This window comes from Micromys minutus (assembly GCF_963924665.1).
Source record: "Micromys minutus genome assembly, chromosome: 4".
Lineage (NCBI taxonomy): Eukaryota > Metazoa > Chordata > Mammalia > Rodentia > Muridae > Micromys > Micromys minutus.
Genome location: NC_137973.1, coordinates 25211803 through 25231724, shown reverse-complemented (window position 1 = coordinate 25231724; position 19922 = coordinate 25211803). Strand labels below are relative to the sequence as shown.

The window sequence follows — 19922 nt, the reverse complement described above, 5'->3', positions numbered from 1 at the left end:
GAATCTATGCACATTCAAACACAAATGTTAAGACATTTCACACACACACACACACACACACACACACACACACACAGGAGCGGGCAAAAGAGAAATACAAATACATATGTCCACATCAGGTAATTTTGTGGGACAGAAGCCTGACTTTTTTTTTTTTTTTTTTTTTTTGCTCTGGCTAACCTAAAGCTCACTGTGTGGACTCAGCTGACCTTGAACTCACAGATATCCATCTACTTCTGCCTCTCAGGTGCTGGCACTAAAGATGTGTGCCACCATGCCTAGTGGCTAGTTGACTGATTTTTCAAATTCATGACTATACCCTTGGGATTGTGGTTACCAGCTCAGGTGTCCATACCCTTGGTCCCCTCTCTTCAGACTCCCATTCTCACTCAAAGCTGCTGTTGTGTTTCCTGTGTCCCACCATAGGCTGCTCTTGCCAAGGTCTCCAAAGCCCCATAATGCACTCTGTTAACCCAATGACCACATCTCAGTCTCCACTTTACTTGACCTTGTTTGTCCCAGGTGACTCACTGTTCTTAGCCAATTTCACTGCTTCTTCCTCTCTCCCTGGTTACTGGGCCGTGGGGTGACCAGGGCTCAGTTTCCTATCTGCACTCAAACTTGAGAGGCGTCCTTGGAACCAGGGCCTTTGAATATCATGCATGCAGCAGTGACTTGCAGGCCTTTCCTTTGCTTTAGTGTTCACTCGAAGACCTTCATTACGGCATCTCAGACTTAAAGAGAGCAAGCAAGCCTGGGGGGCCCACCAATAATCCCAGTACTTGAGAGACGGACGCAGGAGAGCAGGAGTTTAAAGTCATCTTTTGCTACATAGCAAGTCTGATCCTCAGCTTGCTTGCTTTTTAAATATTTACTTATTTTATATGTGAGCACACTGTAGCTGTCTTCAGACGCACCAGAAGAGGGCATCAGATCCCATTACAGATGGTTGTGAGCCTCCACATGGTTTCTGGGATTTGAACTCAGGACCCCTGGAAGAGCAGCCAGTAAGCCATCTCTCCAACCCGATCCTCAGCCTTCAAATGTTCTTAGTCTTTGCCATCAGCCCCAATGACACCTCCTGTCCATTTACCCAGGCTCAGAACCCCCGAAGCATCCTGGATTCTGCTGCCTTTTCCATTCCCACTCAGCTCACTGGAAAGATCAATCTATACTTAAAAACAGTTACTTCACTTTTATCTATGTGTGTATATCTGCATGTATGTATGCACACATGCATGTAGGTTCCTGTGAAAACTAGAAGAGAATATCAGATCCCTGGAGCTGGAGAGACACTTGCTGTGAGCCACTAGTTGTGGATACTGGGGTCCAAACTTGGGTCCTTTTTGTAAGAGCATTATGCACTTTTAACATTTCTTTTCTGTGCACAGAAGTGTGTGTGTGTGTGTGTAGACATGTGCACATGCACATGGGTGTACCTGTGTGTGCACGTTTGTGCACAGAGCTCAGGAAGCTAGTTCACCTCCTTTAAGACAAGGCCTGTCATTGGCCTAGGGCTCACTAGGTAGTATAGATGGCTAGAGACCAAAGATCCTTCTATCTTGGCCTCCCCAGTGCTAGGATTCCCAGAATGCACCACTGCACCTATACTTTGTATGTGGATTCTGGGGTCAGATGTCAGGTCCTTGTGTTTATGAGGTAAACACTTCACTGACTGAGCTGTCTTCCCCTCTAGATCCTGAAGCCAGGGTCTCAGGAATTCTAAGGAAGTGTTCTACCAAGGATTGCTTTCCTTCCTTCCTTCTTTATTTTATTATCTCCTTCCTTCTTTCCTTCTTTTTTTTTTTTTAAAGATTTATTTATTTTATGTATGAATGTATGAGTGCACTGTAGCCATTTTCAGACACACCAGAAGAGGGCATCAGATCTCATTACAGATGGCTGTGAGCCACCATGTGGTTGCTGGGAATTGAACTCAGGACCTCAGGAAGAACAGTCAGTGCTCTTAACCACTAAGCCATCTGTCCAGTCCCCCTACCTTTTAAAGATTTATTTACTGGCTTTTCTTCTTTGCTTTCTTTCTTTCTTTCTTTCTTTCTTTCTTTCTTTCTTTCTTTCTTTCTTTCTTTCTTTTTTCAGTGCTTTTAACCATTGAGTACCTCTCCAGCTCCAGGATCCACCTTATTTTTCTAGATAGGATGTCTCACTGAACCCCGAGCTCACTAACTGAGTTAGATTGGCCGGCCGGCCAGCAAGACCCAGGGATCTTTCTGTTTCCTCCTCCTTAGAACCGGGATTATAGGGGCTCATTGCTACACCTGGCTTTTTCTCATTGCTGCTTGTGAATTGAACTCAGGTCCTTGAGCTTGTGTGGCAACTGTTTTCCAAACTTAGCCAGCTTCTCAGACTTTTTGAGATAAGGTCTCCTGTGTAGCCCAAGTCTGGCCTTGAACATCCTTTTTGTTTGTTGAATATTTTGTTTTGTTTATTTGTTTTGAGACAGAGCCTCACCAGACAACTCTGGCTGGCCTGGAACTCACTATGTAGGCCAGGCTAGCCTTGAACACACAAAGATCTGCCTGTGTTCACTGGAACTAAAGGTCTGGGCCACCACATACTATTGAACTTCTAATCTTTCAGATTCTACATCCCAAGCTGGGACTACATTTCCCTTCCCTGTCACATCTATGGCCATCAGAAGTAGAAAAGGAGAGTGTCCAGGCCCCTCCCTCTCTCAGCCTCTCCAGAGCCTGATGAACAAAGAAAAGGAGTCTTGTGGGGGTTCCCAAGAAGAGTCCCTCTGTCCGTCCAGACCGACTATGAGGGTTTACCCCTCCCCCCCCCCCCCACCCAAAACACACACAGCTCCATCTCAGGTTTTTTTTTTTCTTCTTCTTGGGATTGTTCTCCATACCTCGTTCCTGTCAGTGCCAGTTGGCACTCCTCACTAGAGACTGAGGTGGCAGGAGTATGGGGGAGGGGAGGTAGTGGGCAAGAGCCCAAGGGGAACAAAGCACAGGACTTGGGAGACAGTGGTCAAAGCTGGGTAGCCAAAAAGGCAGTCCTCATGGAGTGAGGAACTGGACAGGCAGAGAAGTCTGGAGACTTTTGAGGAAGGTGGGATGGGGTCAAGTTCTCACAGGGCTGCTTCCTCTACAATCACCTCTTAAGCCGCCCCTGGCTAATTCTCCCTGGTCTCTTTAAGAGCTGCCTGGGAACTGGGACACTGGAGGGGGCTGGCAGGCCCTCTCCCCTACCATGCCTGTCCTCGCTCCGCCCCTGCCGGGTACAGATTCTGCTGGAAGTCTCGGACGCCTGGGTTAGGGGTCTGTACTTCTTGGGGTAAGGTGTGAAATGGTGGATGAGGGACCTGTGATCCCTGGGGGTGGCATGGGAGTGGGATGCCAGGACATGAAGAGTGTGTGTGCCTGGTTCAGAACATCATGGTGGAGTGTGTGTGGGGGCTGTCTCTGGCCTCTGCCAGGGTGGGGGGCAGGGCATCCCCAGGAATCTTTAGGAATGATTCTTCAGCCACAGTTTGCCTGGGTCTCTTTACCTCCCTCCCAGTCTCATTTCCCCCTGAGACCTTCGTTTGTTAAATTCCTTCAGTCACTCGCTGCCCTTCCCAAGATCAACAGTACTGGCTACCCCAACTTCCCACAGCTGGAGAAACTGAGGCTAGGCCACCATTCAGTGCATCAGAGGCAATGGCTCGTTTCTTTCCCCCTGAGAGTTGAGAACAAGAGAGCTGGGTGTCAGGTCACTCAACCGGTCCCCTTTCCAACCACAGCCACTCAAGAACTTAAACCCCTGTTCACATGTTTGGATAACTTAGCTCCAAGGTAAGACTGGGCAGACCCGGACACCAACGAACCCTAGAGACCCGAAGGCACCCCTTTCCTTGGATCACCGTGGTAGGCAGTCCCTTCCATTCCAATCTTCCCATAGACTGGGCTCACCTACTCTTGGAGCAAGGGTGATAGTGGCCGGGAATCAAGGACCTCAATGGGATGGGTTCTTCTGCACCAACCTTGCTTTTCCCTCAAGGGCCTGAGAGAGTGCCTGGAGCAAGGGCACAAAAGCCCCATGCCTAGAATGCAGGGACTGTGAGGGTGGAAGGTCAGAAATAGGAGCACGCGGGTGGCCCTGCTGGATCCGCTTCTACTAGAAAGTGCCAGCACATGGCGTGTCCTCATCATCCCACCCTGGACGGAAATGCTTACCCCATCTCAGCCTAGCCTCAAAAGGGAACCAGGATTGCCCTTCAAAGCCTGCTGCCCTGCCTGGCCCCTCCAGGGCACTCACTTCCTTTTTCCTAAAAATACTATGAAATCTGAAGAGGAGCCAGGCTGCTCACCATGGCCTGAAGAGCCCTTCTTTTACTTATGAGAGCCAGAGAGGGCAAGGGTCCAACCTGGGTTCACACAGCAAGTTATAGGTCATCAGGTTGGCACCCAGAGACACTGTTTCTTAGGCCCATGGTACCCAATGGGCAGTCTTGCATCCCTAGAAAACCAGCCGTTAGAGTCAGTCTCTCTTAGTTCCTCCCTTAAAGAAAGGCCCTGCAGAGACAGGAGTTCTGTTGCAGCTTCTAAAGCTTCCCCAAACCTCTGCTTACCTCTGTTGTTTCCCAAACAAGAAAGAATCCAGGTCACTGTTGTTTCTAATCTTCTGTTCCACTGTTAGACTTTTCGGAAGTTCTTTCTGAAGTCTGCCTCTTACATCACAGACTTTTTCCCCTTCTAGTTGGTCTCAGGGGGTATCGTCGAGAGCTCCTGGAGATACTGCTATCTTGATAAGGTGGCTTAGGAAGGAAATGCAGGACCTGAACCTGGGAAAAGCAGCCCCTCCCCTAGAGGTCAGAATATTAATGAAGATTGTTTCTTAAGCATCTTGGTGGAAACCCCTGCATACTTGTATTTATGTTTGTATACATCCTCATTGGTAAACTCCCGTTGTAGGTGGTTGGCTAGCATCCAGGTACATCTTCCCCATGCATTTGCAGTACTTAGGAAAGCCAGGGATGAAGAGAAACTGGCCATTAAGGGGCTTGCCTCACTGGTCTCTTTAACATGTTATCTGCACACTGGCCTGCCTGAGGGTGGGCAAAGGAGCTGAGCAAGGACCCAGGGGTTAGAGTATCCCCCGCCCCTTGCCACATCTGGGGTCCTGCCTCCACAAATGAGAAACCAGGAGCCACAGAAGTGGGGCACAGTGGGACAGGAGAGGAGGAGGAAGAATATGGGGAGATTCTAGTCCCTCCCACTTAGAGATGCGGTCGCCATGGTGACTAAGGACCAGTGAGGTGGGATGGGGTTGAGGATGGGGGTGGGAGGGTGGCGGGAAGGAGGCACTCAGAGATCGGAAAGCCAAGCGCCCGGCATTCCGGGGGAAGGGAAGCATAGCGGAATCCCGAGCTCCAGGTAAGAAGCAGGGGAGCCGACAGACAGTGCGGAACAGAGGGGCGGGCCATTGTCTGGCGCTGACTCTGCCCTGAGGAGGGGCAGACAGAGGAGTCAGACCATTGTGTGTAATGCTCAACGCAGCTTCCAGCACTAGCCAGACTGGGAGAGGGAGCCCAAGAGGCACTGGGTAAGGGGTTAGATTGATGGAGTGTGTGTGTGTGTGTGTGTGTGTGTGTGTGTGTGTGTGTGTGTGTGTTGATAAGAATGCAGGAGACCTGCAGGGACAGGAAAAGGTATCTGTGTGGGAGGGGGGTGCTAGGGACACAGACTGGGGGCCTCCTTAATGAACCCCCTGAGTAGGCATTCAAATTCATGTAAGCTGATTTGACTGGCTACAATCATAAAAAAGGGGCAGGGCCATGGGTTAAAAGGGGAACTGGAAAAGGTTGTTTCCCAAGATCTTGCTCTGCTAAGGGTTACCCCCTAAGGCTAGGAAGAGAAGGAGGCTGGGGGCACTACACATGCCATTTCATGGATGAAGCTGGCTCATCACTGAAGAATCCATGTAAGGCAGGGGCTCCAGAATGACAAGAATAGGATGAGGAACTGACCCTCCGCAATTCACCCCTCCTCACCCCTGCTCCCACCTCTACTTTTGCTGATCAAGTCCCATAGGAAGGGGCTAGTCTCTGTGGTCTAGGGGTTGAGGGGAGGACTTGGGAGAACTGGAATCCGACAGAGGAGCTGAAGTTTAATGCTGTGATTTCCTGGGGCTAACATGGTCCTGGGGTTTCCCCTAGACTGAGCTCCAAGGCTTATGGAGAATTGGCTGGGGAGAGCAGGGGCAGGGAAAATGGCTTTTTTTTTTCCCCTCTATAGCAGTGATTCCCAACCTTCCTAATACTATGACCCTTTGATACAGTTTCTTATGTGGTGGTGACCCCAACCATGAAATTATTTTCACCGATACTTCATAACTGTGGTTCTGCTACCCGTATGATTCGTAATGTTAAATATCTGTGTTTTCTGATAGTCTTCGGCGACCCCTATGGAAGGGTCATTTGGACCATCCCCCACTCTCCCATCCACATCCTATAGAGGTCGCATCCCACAGGTTGGGAACCACTGCTCTATTGACTGCTTACCGCCTGCTGCCAATCCTACCTCAGATGCTTCCGGTTACTGGCCTTGGTCTCCTCATTTGTGTAGTGAGAGAGGGTGTATGGCTTTCCAGTTCTGGGTGTCCTGGAAGCAGAGCCTGCTGCATTATTTGTGGGGCCCGGGTGTGAATGAAAATGTCCTTTCTTTAAAAGAAAAAAAAAAAAGTGATGAAGGCTTTCTCTAGACAGCAATAGCAAGAGGGAATTCCCAGCATGGCTTCTTCTGAAGGCAGGACCCTGTGTACATTCGTACAGGTGAGATTCAGGGGAGTAAGAGATGAGCTCTTGGGGCCAAGCACCTCTCTCCCCACCTGCGTCTCTCTTCTTGACCTGAAAGGCACTGTGAGAGAGTGGGGTGGCACCCAGGGGCCGGAAGCACCTGGGCTGAAGTTGACATCAGATGGCCTCTCTTCAGGGGAGATTTCTGAGTCAGGAGTCAGTCAGAGTGATTGGTTCCTGGCAGGAAGAGGGTGCTCCTCCCACCCCATGCTTGGTCCTCCCTCTGTTGAGCAGTTCTGAGATGAGTTATTCAGTAGGGCAGGAGATGGGACTGAAGAAGCCAGCCGTGTAGGGAGAGCTTCCGAATTAGACAGGTCTGAAGTAGAAGGCGTCAGGCTGTACAACCACCCAACTGTACCTCCCTTCTCCGTGCAAGGGGACTGTAGTAGAACCTGCCTGCTAAAGTTGGGAAGCCTGAAGTCCCAGAGTGAGCTCCTCACATCGTCAGAGGGACTGGGAGAGCACTTGTAAGGAGGCCTGGGGACAGGAACAGAGTAGAGAGGATGGAACTGGAGCTGTTCCTCTGGTTCCCTTGTCATAGCTCCTCCCTGTGACCCAGATAGGCCAATCTGTCTCCAAAGAGAGGCCCTGGGGTGGTGGCTTCCCAAGCCTGAGCTAGAGGTCAAGGAGATTCAGAAGATTGTGTCAGAACAGAGAGATTGGCAGAGTCCTCACCGTGAGCATAAGAGTTTGGGGGTGTCTTAGCAAGCTTTGACAGATGTAGCCATCAGGAGTCAGTGTGAGCCCAGCTCCCAGCCATAGCAGAGAACGGGAGCAGAAGGTAAAGGGTTGAAGAGAATGCCAAGGGGCTCTACGAGGAATGCTCCCAGCCCGGGAGCTGTAACTGGAAGGGTGGAGGATAGCCCCCGGAGGGGACCATCCTGGCAGTGAGAATTGTGTTTAGGATGGAGAAAGGGTATGTCCTGGAGGTAGACCAGTCTTGGGTTCTTGTGTTCTTTAACCTGAAGTCAGCTGACCTGGGCGAGTGGGCAGTAGCCCAACCACTCTTTATTGGCCTAGGAGCCCTTGGTTACTCATTAACCCTGCGTTATGAGGTTTTTCCTGGAACCTTTGGGGAGGAGGGACCAGCCACCATTCCAGCTGGGTGCCTCAGCTCCAAAGTGTATCCCATGAAGCATGAGCTCAAACAGGAAATTTCTTGAATTTCCCGAGACATTAAATTACTAGGGCTTCCTCAGCAAAGTCATAGGGAAAAACCTAATACAAATATAGGGGAATTTTTTTTTTTTTTTTTTTTTTTTTTGGTTTGGTTTGAGACAGGGTTTTACTTTGTAGCCCTGGATGTCCTGAAGCTCACTCTGTAGCCCAGGCTGGCTTTGAACTCAGAGATCTGCCTGCCTCTTCCTTCCAAGTGCTGGGATTAAAGGTATGCATCACTATACCCAGCTTTAAATATGGTCTCTCTGGTGTGGGAGGTCGGGAGGTCTCAGTGTGTGGCAGTGGGGGAACCCCACTATGGGGTCAGAGAGAAAAGGAATAGAAAAGACCATATGATACTGAACTCTCTTGAGCAAGAACTTAGGTTGGAAGCAATGTGCCAGAGGAACAAAGGCATCACTAACCTGGCCGAGAAGGAACTCTTAATTTCTGGATAGACCAAGGAGGGAGGGAGGTGTGTCTCCTGCAAGGCTTTCGAGCCTCACCCCTACTCCCCCCTCTGCCAGTCTCCCCGCCCTGATCCACCAACTTCCGCCCAAGCCAGCCAGGATCTGTCACAACTCGAGGTAGAAATTCTGGTTTCCCTGGCCTGAAACCCACACTGGCTCTGGCAGGATGGGTGCCTGGAGGGCCGCGCTCCCATTCCAGCCGGGCTGAGTCTGCTTTTCTTTTGTGGACCCCCTTCTTTGCCTTGAATGGCACCCTGATTCAGAGTTTGAACACAGGACTTCTCAGTGTGGCTGGCTCAAGGGTATGTGAGATGGTGGGGGAGGGGGGACGGGGGGTGACCTGTATTCAGTGGTCATGAGAGAGGCTGATGCAGAGCTCCAGGGAGGCAGACAATGAGCCGGGGGGGGGGGGGCTGGAGAAGTTGAGAGTCTGCCACTGTCTCCTACCCAGGCCTCTCCCAGGAAATACAGAGGGCTGATCAAACTAGTAGATAAATTGGCATGCACCTACCCCTAAGAAGAAGGCTAGATGGGCCCAATTAAACAAGAGTCAGAGCCCCTGGGGGCTGGGGGAGAGGGTATGGTGTCTGCCTGGGTTGGGGTGAGTGGTAAGTAGAAGATGTCATAGCACAGCTGAGTGACAGGCCAGCCTGGGGAATCTACCTTTTGCATACAGGAACTAGTTCCTCAGAAGCCCTTTGCCCAGGGCCAGAGATGATCAGAGCTCTGAAGGTTGGGGCCAGGAGATGCTAAGGGGCAAGAGTGGAAAGGAATTTTCCTGTGAACCAGGTAAGAAATGGCAAGGTAGTGTTTTGATAGTAGAAGACCAGAGGTACAGCGTGGGCCACAGCGGCACCCTGACCGGCTGGCAGCTGGAGGCAGGGTCCAAGCGTGGATGGAAGTGAGACTCTGAGGGCCCTTCCAGAGAGGAACTTCTGCCCCCCTGGGGCTCTTCTATTGGCCCTCAGGAAGGGTGTGGTAAGCATGGCTAACCCAGAGAGTGCCTGTTTCCTCAGAACCATCTGGTGACTGTATCCGGCTGACCATGGCCCTACCATCTCTGGGCCAGGACCTCTGGAGTCTCCTGGTCGTTTTATTCTTCCAACTGTTCCTGTTGCCATCACTGCCACCTGCTTCTGGCACTGGTGGGCAGGGGCCCATGCCCAGAGTCAAATACCATGCAGGTAAGTGTCTGCTACCCGGGAGGTATGGATGGTACTGCAGAGATGAAGGGGCCGAGGAAGGAGAAGGATGCGCCAGAGAGAATGAAATAGGATGGAGAAACGGAGATGCTAGGGAGCCTCAGAGGGGTTGAGAGAAGAGGAGGCCACTGAGGTATAAGTTGATCTGGAAGGGAAGGAAGGGTCACTGTTGCCCTTCTCTGCCAAGTTTCTTTCCTTCAAATGTTGCCGTAACCAAGTAAGGAGCCTTAAATTCCCAATGGCTTTCACAGCCCCAGGAGCTCTAAAGCCAAAGCTCATGCTGAGGAGCTGGAGAACCCAAGCCAACTGCAGAGGCCACACCAGGCCAGATCCTGTCCAGTAGAGTGGCCACCAGAAGGGATCCTAGCAATTCACCCCACCTCAATGGTTTCTTCATGAGGCTGTTGGGCTTCTGACACCCTTAGTTCTAGGAAATCTCTCTCTGTCTCTCTCTGTCTCTCTGTCTCTGTCTCTGTCTCTCTCTCACACACACACACACACACATACACATACACATACACACGAAGAAGTAAGGCAGTTCTGCTCACGGCTGTCACTTAGCATCCTTCTGAGTCAAAATAGTAAAGGAGATGTTCCGGTCAGTGGAAAGAGGCATCTCTGGTGGGATGGGAATGCAGACACAAACAAGCCTGTGTTTCCAGGGGAAGTACAATGAGCCCTCTTCAGAGTTCAGGGTAGGCCAACCTATATAGTACCTTTTCCATTTTGTTTTCTGGTTCCTTTTGACCCCCACATTTCCTAAGGCCAAACCAGGAACAACCAAGTTGTCCTCTGACCAAAGCAAAAGTTTGAAGGCGCTCATGAGAGTATCTGACATGCTCCTTCCTCCTTGCTAGTGTGGCAGGAGCCCACACATTTGCGTGTGTGTGAATGCATACACACCACCAAGCTAGGTAGTGGACATGCCCTACTAACCAACATATTCAGCATGTCCAGTGGCACCCAGGAATGCCCACACTGATGGGGCTCAGAAACGGAGAGGAAGTAGCCTTTTCAGCCGCAGCATTGATGGGCAATTCCTATAATAGAGCAAGGGGAGGAAACGGAGGAAATGGGGGTGGCAGGAATCCGAAACTGTGATAAGCCTTGAAGTGTGGATGACAGCTACCAACCACTGCTGCTTGTGGTTGAGAACCCCTTCCTGTGTCTACCTGTCAGCTCTTCTCCCCTCCTGCCTCACTGCGTCCCCCCAGGCCTGAGAATGCATCTTCTAACCTCACTTCATGGGCTGTCTGTGTCTTCAGCAATTTCACCTCCCCAATCCTGGCAACAGCCCGAAGCTATCACTACCCTGTCTTTGGCACTTTTCTGAGGACTAGCACACAAAGTTCAGATGCCTGCTATTGGGGGTTCAGGGGAGGGGGGAGGGGCTGCCAGTGAAGAGTGGGGCACAGCTGCTGAGGCCCGCCACCCCTCCCCCACCTTTGCCTCAGGGATCAGCCGCTGCTCACAGCTCTTCCTCTCCTTATCACTGCCTCCCAACAGGAGATGGGCACCGGGCCCTCAGCTTCTTCCAACAAAAAGGCCTCCGAGACTTTGACACGCTGCTCCTGAGCGGAGATGGCAACACACTCTATGTGGGGGCTCGGGAGGCCATCCTGGCCTTGAATATCCAGAACCCAGGAATCCCAAGGCTGAGGAACATGGTGAGGAAGCCAGGGACTAAGGTCCAGCGATAACAGAAGGGACATGCTGCTGTGGCCTCACAGTGACATTAGCCACTCCAATGGCTGATATAGAAATTGCTTGCACAGGAGATTTAAAACTTTGACTCAAACAATTTGATGTGCACCTATGAGAGAGAGAAATCCCCGATTCTTGTTTTATCATTGCTCTAATGGCAGCAATGTGAGGGAAGGGGGTGGGGAAGGAAGAAGGCCCATCTCATGGCTCCTTCTCAGTGCGTGGTCTCTTGACCTTCTGCACATGTGGGGTATAGGTAAAATCCCAGAGTCTTGGACCAGGAGCATCATTCAGTGGCAGAGTGCCAGAGACCCTAAGTCTGATATCTGCACCCCTCCTCTGCAGCTTCTTTAAGGGGCTGACAGGCTCCCCCAGGAAATGTGTGGTTTATAACCGCTGCAGTGTATGCCAGACACTTCCACATGCATCCTGCTGTAACCACCCATAGGCTGTGGAAAGGAGCCAGAGTGCACGATCAAGTTGTTGGCCCAGGCTAAATTTGAACTCCAGATCTGTCTACCACAGAGCCATGTCCTGACGAACCCTAATGCTATGGATGTCAGAGTCCTGATCACATTGGCATTGTGACCGCCTACCAGAACTTCACTAAGCACTTTCTGGTGGTTTTACATCAGAGCTGGGGTGTGCAGGAGACGGGGGTGGTGGTGACTTACAGAAAAACCAAAAAGAACTCCTTTCCTTTCATCTACCCCTTTCAACTCTCCACTTTAGATACCCTGGCCAGCCAGTGAGAGAAAAAAAAACGAATGTGCCTTTAAGAAGAAGAGCAACGAGGTAAATGCAGGTGGGAGCAGAGGAAGGGTGACAGAATCCTGGTGACCAGAGACCATCCCTGGTGACCACAGGGGTGGGCGGAGGAGGACCTGTTTCTGTGTTTATTCGGTGGATCATGTTCTGTCAAGTTTCTTGATCTCAACCCTTCTCTCCACTGGGGATTCCGGATGGGGGTGGGAAGCTTCCTCTAAGACCCCAGGAGGCAGGTAATGAACCTGACAGCCTCATCTCTCTGCTTCTCCCTAGACACAGTGTTTCAACTTCATTCGTGTGCTGGTCTCTTACAATGCCACCCACCTGTATGCCTGTGGGACCTTTGCCTTCAGCCCTGCCTGTACCTTCATTGTGAGTTGTCTGATACACTGCTTGCTCACAGCCCCCCCACCCCACTTCACACCCACCCCAACCTGTGCTCCGTAGCTTTGGGAATCTCTGGTCCCCGAGGACCCTTGGAAGATTCCTAGCCCCAGACCAATTTCCCTCTCTGTCCCTTTTACTTCCTCACGCTCCTCATCTCTCAGACGTGCGACCCTGGCATTCTGGGCTCCCAGCCTCTTCCCCCCTCTAGGAACTCCAAGATTCCTTCCTGTTGCCCATCTTGAAGGACAAGGTCATGGATGGGAAGGGCCAAAGCCCCTTTGACCCTGTTCACAAGCACACAGCTGTCTTGGTTGGTGAGTGTTGGGCTTTCCAGACATCTTGAAACTTGCCCTTTCTAGCAACTCTAGGGAAAATGAGATATGATAGTTTTCCAAAGAAAGGGACAGAGAAAACCAAGAGCCTCAGAGCTGGGGCAGAATCATAGGGAGAACCAGGCAGGCCAGTCACTACCCCTTCTGAAAGTGTCCCCAAAGGGGTGCAAGGAAATCCATGCGGGTAGATACATGGCCTAATGGTCGGTAAGGCACCAGGTGAGTCCTGAAGTTGGGCCAGTTGTTTAACCACTTTGTGTGCGGGACGACTCTCCGAAGGGCCTACACGTGGAGCTGGGTGCTGAAGTCCTGTGCCTCTGCCTGGACACCAGCCATCACAGACCTCCCACCCTGGTTTCCTACAGGAGATGGCCATTGACTAACAGGGACCCGGGGTGTGTGAGCACAAGTCAGTCATTTTTCTGGGATTGGTGTTTGAGGAAAGACCAGAAAAAGACCAGCAAGTGCCTAATACAGAAGGCTACACAGGCCATTGCCTGTGAGCAGAGGGATCTAAGGAGGGTGCTGGGTATGTGTGTGTGGGGCCAACACGAGCTCTGCTTTGGGGTTTTGCAAGAAGATACAGAATAGAAGGAAGGCATGTCTGAGGAGAGCGGGGCAGCCTTCCCCTGATAATTGCTTCTTTTCCCTCTCCCTGGTTTTAGATGGGATGCTCTATTCTGGCACCATGAACAACTTCCTGGGCAGCGAGCCCATCCTGATGCGGACACTGGGATCCCAGCCTGTCCTCAAGACTGACATCTTCCTACGCTGGCTGCACCGTAAGTCCTTGACTCCCAGTCAGCCAAAGTTTGGGCCCCTTTCCTGACCCTAGGTCTGGGATTTGTTTTTATTCACTCAGCTCTCTTTTGGAAAACAAATTAAAGTACTCCAGCTGGCTGGGGTGGGTCCATATCTTTCATCCCAACATCTGGTAGGCAGAGGCGGCATCAGATGTATCTCTCTAAAGGGAGGCCAGCCTGAATTACACAGCGAGTTTCAAGCCAGTCAGAGCTATAGTAAAGCCCTGTCTCAAAAAGGAGAAAAGGACGTGGCAAAAGATGGGAGACAACCTCTGCCCTGAGCCTCAGAATCCACCCTACCGTGTCATTAAGGGAACCCTAAGCATCCCGAGGCTCAGTCCCTAAGCCTGTCTGTCCTGCCCCCACAGCGGACGCCTCCTTCGTGGCAGCCATTCCATCTACCCAGGTCGTCTATTTCTTCTTTGAGGAGACAGCCAGCGAGTTTGACTTCTTTGAGGAGCTGTACACATCCAGGGTGGCTCGAGTCTGCAAGGTCTGCCCCGAGGGCCCCCCCCACCCCACCCCACCCCCGCCCCCGTCAGGGCTGGTTGCTTGGGAGCCAATGGGAATGGGGAAGAGGTGGGTTGGACTGGTTCGCCCGCAACAAGGTCTTGACTCCATCGGTTCCCCCAGAACGACGTAGGCGGTGAAAAGCTGCTGCAGAAGAAATGGACCACCTTCCTGAAAGCCCAGTTGCTCTGCGCTCAGCCAGGGCAGCTGCCATTCAACATCATCCGCCACGCGGTCCTGCTGCCCGCCGGTTCTGCCTCTGTTCCCCGCATCTACGCAGTCTTTACTTCCCAGTGGTAAGCAGCAGGGCAGGGAGGCGGGAGCGGATAGACCCTGCTTTACATCGGAAGGCATTTGAGTATCACCAGACCCGGGGAATCCTCCTGTCTCTCATGCGTAGGGAAGAAACAAAGCTCAGAGACTAGCTTCATTCTGCCTGGAAGGAAACTTGCAGAAGGCGGACACTCAAAAACCAGCAAAATACTGTAGTGGTTGCTTGTGTTCTCACAGCACTTGGAAGGTGGAGGCAAGAGGCTAAGGAATTGGGTGGCCAGTCTGGGCTACACAGAGAGAGTTTGTCTCAAACAAAACATCGATGAGACAAAGCTAGACCGTGATGAGGAAGGAGGATCAGGAGTCCAGGACTAATGTCTCAAAAGCTAAACAAGGGCTGGGGATGTAGCTCAGATGGTAGAGCACTTGTCTAGCATGTGCAGAGCCCTGGCTTTGATCCTCAGCACCACCTAAGGCAGGGATGGTGGTACACGGGAAGAAAAGACAGGAGGAACGGGCCATTCTTAGCTCCATAGTGAGGAAAGCCTCGGCTACCAGAGAGTGTCTAAGACAAACAAACAGGACCCATCGAGTACATTAGGAAATGGAAGTAAAAGAAAATCACTAGAAAGGTAGGGAGAGAGTCTGTAGAATTCAAATGCTACTGTAAAACTAGACACAATTTTCACACCAGCTTCCTAATAGGTTGTGGCTGTGATTGAGAAAAACAGGAAGGCCAAGAAAGGTCCGAAGGACCCACAGCCACAGTCTGGCATCACAGTGTTCAGACCTCTGCCAACAATGTACCATGAAGTAAAGGTTTCTGGTATGCAGGGTCTGTCACCAGTGAGCTGCAGAACTGAGAACCCAGTCAGCGTCCAGACCAGCAGAAGGAAGACCACGAGCCGGTTCTTCCACTCTCCCTGTGGGCACAGCCCAGCCTGGGCAGGATAGGCAGGGGCCACCCCAGGGCCTATGCCCCAATTAATCCTCATTAGGAGCAATCATATTTCAGATCCTGCGATGGGCTTCTAGCCAGGCCTTAGGCCAGTGTCAGGGAGCTCTGTGGGGCTCTCGGGTCCTTATCACCATGAACAAAGGAAAAATAAAGCCTCCAGAGGTTGGCCTGCTTCCTACCCTCCAGGCCTGCTGAGATTCTACTGAGCTCTACTGGGACTGGAGAGGCAGTGACTGGGAAGCCAAGGAGCCATAATGAATGCCTTCTCTGGCTGTCTTCAGGCAGGTTGGTGGGACCAGGAGCTCAGCAGTCTGTGCCTTCTCTCTCACGGACATTGAGCAAGTCTTTAAAGGAAAGTACAAGGAGCTGAACAAGGAAACCTCTCGCTGGACCACTTACAGGGGCTCAGAGGTCAACCCGAGGCCAGGCAGCGTGAGTACCACCCACTCCTCCCAGAGCCTCCCGGAATACATGTAAAAGCACTGTCGTGGCATGGTAAATGCCCACACACCCGGCCCAGATGCCCATATGCCGAGGGTATCCGATAACACCCTATATCCGGAAAGTTGCCAGGGCCACCTCTTCCCCAGTGCTAAGTGAACACCAAATACCTGGCTTTATCACCAAAGAATTAGCAGCACATGAGCTAGGTGCCAAGCACAGTTTTGGGGCAGCTTCCGTCCCATTTTGTTATTTTTAGGCAGGGTCTCATGTAACCCAGGCTGGCCTTGAACTCCTGGTTACCCTGCCTCCACCTCCCAAATGCTTGGATTTCAGGCATGTGCCACCAGGTCCAGTTTTTCATCTGCATGTTTTTCTGTAACTTTTTTTTTTTAATCTGAATTATGTGTGTACATAATTGAAGTGAATCAAATAGGCTCAGCGCAATGGCGCATGTTTGTAATCCCAGAAGTTAGGAGGAAGCAGGGGCAGGAATCAATACACATTCAAGGCAAGCTCAGGATCTGGAGCTGAAGCCCCGCTCCCATCCAAGGCTGGCCTCAAACTCACCTTCTGCCTCTGTCCTGTGGGTGGGGTCACAGGTATGTACTGCCCCTCCCAACTCTTTCTGGGATCTCTTTCTTTACTCACGCTCACTGCCACAACATCGGTAGCTTGAAGTCATTTTCATAGGCAGTGCACCTCGGAAATTAGTAAATTCTGCAAATCATCTTTCCGTTCCCTCCCTTCCTCTAGGTGCTATTTCTAACCCCCAGGTGAGCATTAAAAGGTAGCTTTTCTAACCCCACCCCCACCCCCAGTTCTGGGAATCAACCCTAGGACCTTACATGTGCCTCAGCAAGTCCTCTAACACTGAGCCACAATCCCCACCCCTAGGAATTTTTCAGATATAATTTTTATTTGACTAATGTCTGTGAATGTGTGTGGGTGCCCAGGTAAAGGTGAGCAGACAACTGGGGGGCTGGCTCCCTTCTACCATTGTCCGATTACCTCTAGAGCCATCTCACCAGCCCCTGTCACTCTAATTTTGGCAGGATTCATGTTTATGACTCATGCACAGCTGAGCCAGATAGTAAGCCATGATTACCTTTCTTTTTTATAGACCTTTTGCTTTCTTGGGGTTAGTTGTTATCCTATTTTTTTTTTTGACTTGCTTTTTTATTTCACCTTCTTCCTGGATCTCCTGAAGTTAGACCATTGGCTCCGTAAACAGTTTCACTTTCCAAGAAAGCCTCAGATAGGCAGCAGCCCAAGTGGCTGACCTCTGCATCATCAGCAGCTTCCCTTCTTCCTCTTCTTGGAGTGTTCCTTGGCTACTCTTCAGTGACATGACTTCTGTTTCTGACACGCATTCCTTGGCTTCACCTTCCTTTCCTTTTCTGTCTTCCTTCCTCCCTTCTTCCCTTTGAGACAGGACTCCTGTGGCTCATGGTGGCCCTGAACTCTACGGAGTTAAAGGTAGCTCTATGACCCCCCTGCCTCCATCATAAGTACCGAAGTATAAGCATGCGCCATTATGCCTAGTTCTTATGTCACTGAAGGTTGAACCTAGGGCTTCCTGCATGCCGGACAGACATCCTATTAACAGAGCTGTCCCTGGCACTCCTCCTCACCTTAAACTACCTCATTTTAATAGAGGCTGCCCTCTATGGAATCCTGATAAAATAAAGACATTAAAATGTTGGAGATGTTGAATGCAGAAACCACCTTTACCCCACCCATACCGGTGATGGTTTGGCTAGGAATATTTGTTTTAGAGCTGAAACCATTTCCAGCAAACTTTGCAAGGCTTACTCTGCTACCCGTTTTGGAGATTTCCTAAGTTGTACAGACACCTAACCTATTGGGTGTAACTTGTTTTCCTTCACTGGACTCTTTTAATGTTTAAACTATGTATTTAAGTTGCCTGTGCTCAAAGAACAGCCTGTAGAAAGTTGCTGCTCTTCCCATTCGGACCTTTACCTGCTGAGCTAACTGCTGGGCTACCTGGCCAGTCCTCCGTGCTCACTGATTCTATACTGAGCTTGCATGGTCTTTGGGTTGAATTGGGTGCCCAGTGGACATCTTTAGCCTGGAAATTTCGTTTGTTTTCTTCGCTTTTAAGGACTTTTCTTGTGCTCTGTGTCTTAGTCACTATTTTATTGCTGTGAGGAGACACCATGGCCAAGGCACTTTGTAAAAGAAAGCATTTAATTGGGGGTTTCCATCCTTGAGCGTCATGGCCGGAAGCCTGGTAGGCAGTAGTCAGGCTCGGTGCTGATACAGTAGTTATGTGTTTATCTGATCTGTAACCAGGAGGTAAAGAGCCTCTGGGCCTGGCTTTTGAAACCTCCAAGTGACACCCCTCCTTCATCCTCCTAATCCTAAACAGTTCACCAGTATGGGGCAGGGGAGCAAAGCATTTAAACATAGGAGCCTATGGGAGCACAAAGGTGTGCATTTGGGAGGCCTGGGACTCCATCCCCCAAACATCAGAACAGAAAAAAAAAAATGTTCTTGAACTGTTTCTCCTTGTTTCTTTTTCACTTGACAAATATTTATTTTGCATATGCTACTGTAGTAGGCAGTGGGATGCAGGAGCGATCTAGTGCAAGCCTTCCTTCTAGAACTTACTATTATTTCCTGTGTATGACTGTTTTGCCTGTATGTGTATGTGCAGCACTGAACTCAGATCCTCTGCAAGATTAGTTAAGTACTCCACACTGCTAAGCCATAAGTCCACCCCCCTTATTTTAATTTATTCTTTTAAAAGAGGCTTTGCTATGTGATTCAGCTTGGCTTCAGAACTGTAATTCTCTTGCCTCTCTCTTTCAAGTGCTATGAAGACAGACATGGGTCCCTACTCACAGCTCAAAACGTCTAAGATATTGTAAAGCAGTATTTTTCAACCTAGGGGTCACAACCCCTTTGTGGGGGAGGGGATCAAATGGCCCTTTCACTGGGGTCACCTAAGGTGATTAGGAAACCCAGATCTTTACATCATGATTCATAACAGTAGCAAAATTACAGTTATGAAATAGCAGTGAATAATTTTATGACTGGGGGGTCACCACAGCATGAGGAACTGTGTTAAAGAGTCACAATACTAGGGAGGTTAAGAACCATTGACAAAAAGTTTTTCTGCTGTGTGTACATATACACATATTTGTGTGTATATGTGATTTGTGTGTATATGTGTGCATTTATGTATATGTGTGTGCTTGCTTGTATTGTGTGCATGTGTGTGCATGTGTGTTCATGTATGTTATAGTCCAGTGGTTGATGCTCTGTTTCTTCCTCATGTGTTACTCCATCTTTACTCTCTTTTTACTCTGTTGCCCTGGCTGGCCTAGAACTCATTATTTACACCAGTTTGACCTTTGCTTCACGGAGATCAGCCTGCCTCCACCTCTCACGTGCTGAATCCACAATGTCCAGCTTTTCTCCTTGCTTCTTGAGAGTGATCTCTCACTGAACCTGGAGCTTGTTGATTGGCTAGACCAGCTGGCCAGCAAGCCCTAGAGATGCTCTCCTCTCCACCTTCCGGCACTGGGCATGCAGGCACTTGTGCACCTGGCTTTTATGGGGCAGCTGGGGACCGGAACTCAGATCCTTAGGTTTATACATTTCCCCAGCCTCCCCACTTTTTTTTTTCTTTCCTGAGACAGGGTTTCTCTGTATAACCCTAGCTGTCTGGGAACTCACACTATAGACCAGGCTGGCCTCGAACTTAGAGATCTGCCTGCCAAGTACTGGGTGTTAAAGGCATTTGCTGTCACCATCTAGCTTTCCAGCCCCCAAATTTAAAAATTATGGTTTGTTTACTTGAGTCAAGATCCAAATAAGATCTACAGATTGTTCTTTTAAGTTTCTTATAATTCACATTTTATTTCTATTTAAGATTTATTTTTATAACCAGGCTCTTTATTTTTATGTGTGTGTGTGTGTATGTGTGTGTTTCTGGGTGTGCCATATGTGTGAAGGAGCCTGCAGAGGCCAGAAGAGGGTCTCAGGTGCCCTGGAGCTGGAGTCATGAGTAAGACATACGACACTGGTGCTGGGAACTGAACTCTGGTTCTGGAGAAGAGCACGCATTCTCAGTCAGTGAGCG

The 19922-nt window shown here is 50.3% G+C and overlaps 1 protein-coding gene across 1 annotated transcript in view; it reads left to right on the top strand.

The window, feature by feature from the left end:
• Positions 1–9478: 9478 nt before the first annotated feature.
• Positions 9479–19922, top strand: part of SEMA4A (semaphorin 4A) — a gene marked incomplete at its 5' end in the record, with an annotated part of 17425 nt that continues 6981 nt past the window's right edge. The window contains 9 exons of the mRNA XM_080916294.1: positions 9479–9617; positions 11142–11302; positions 12072–12134; positions 12381–12479; positions 12703–12808; positions 13492–13608; positions 13998–14122; positions 14263–14435; positions 15652–15802. Coding sequence (XP_080772420.1) covers positions 9479–9617; positions 11142–11302; positions 12072–12134; positions 12381–12479; positions 12703–12808; positions 13492–13608; positions 13998–14122; positions 14263–14435; positions 15652–15802 — 1134 coding nt within the window. The remainder of the gene's footprint in view (positions 9618–11141; positions 11303–12071; positions 12135–12380; positions 12480–12702; positions 12809–13491; positions 13609–13997; positions 14123–14262; positions 14436–15651; positions 15803–19922) is intronic.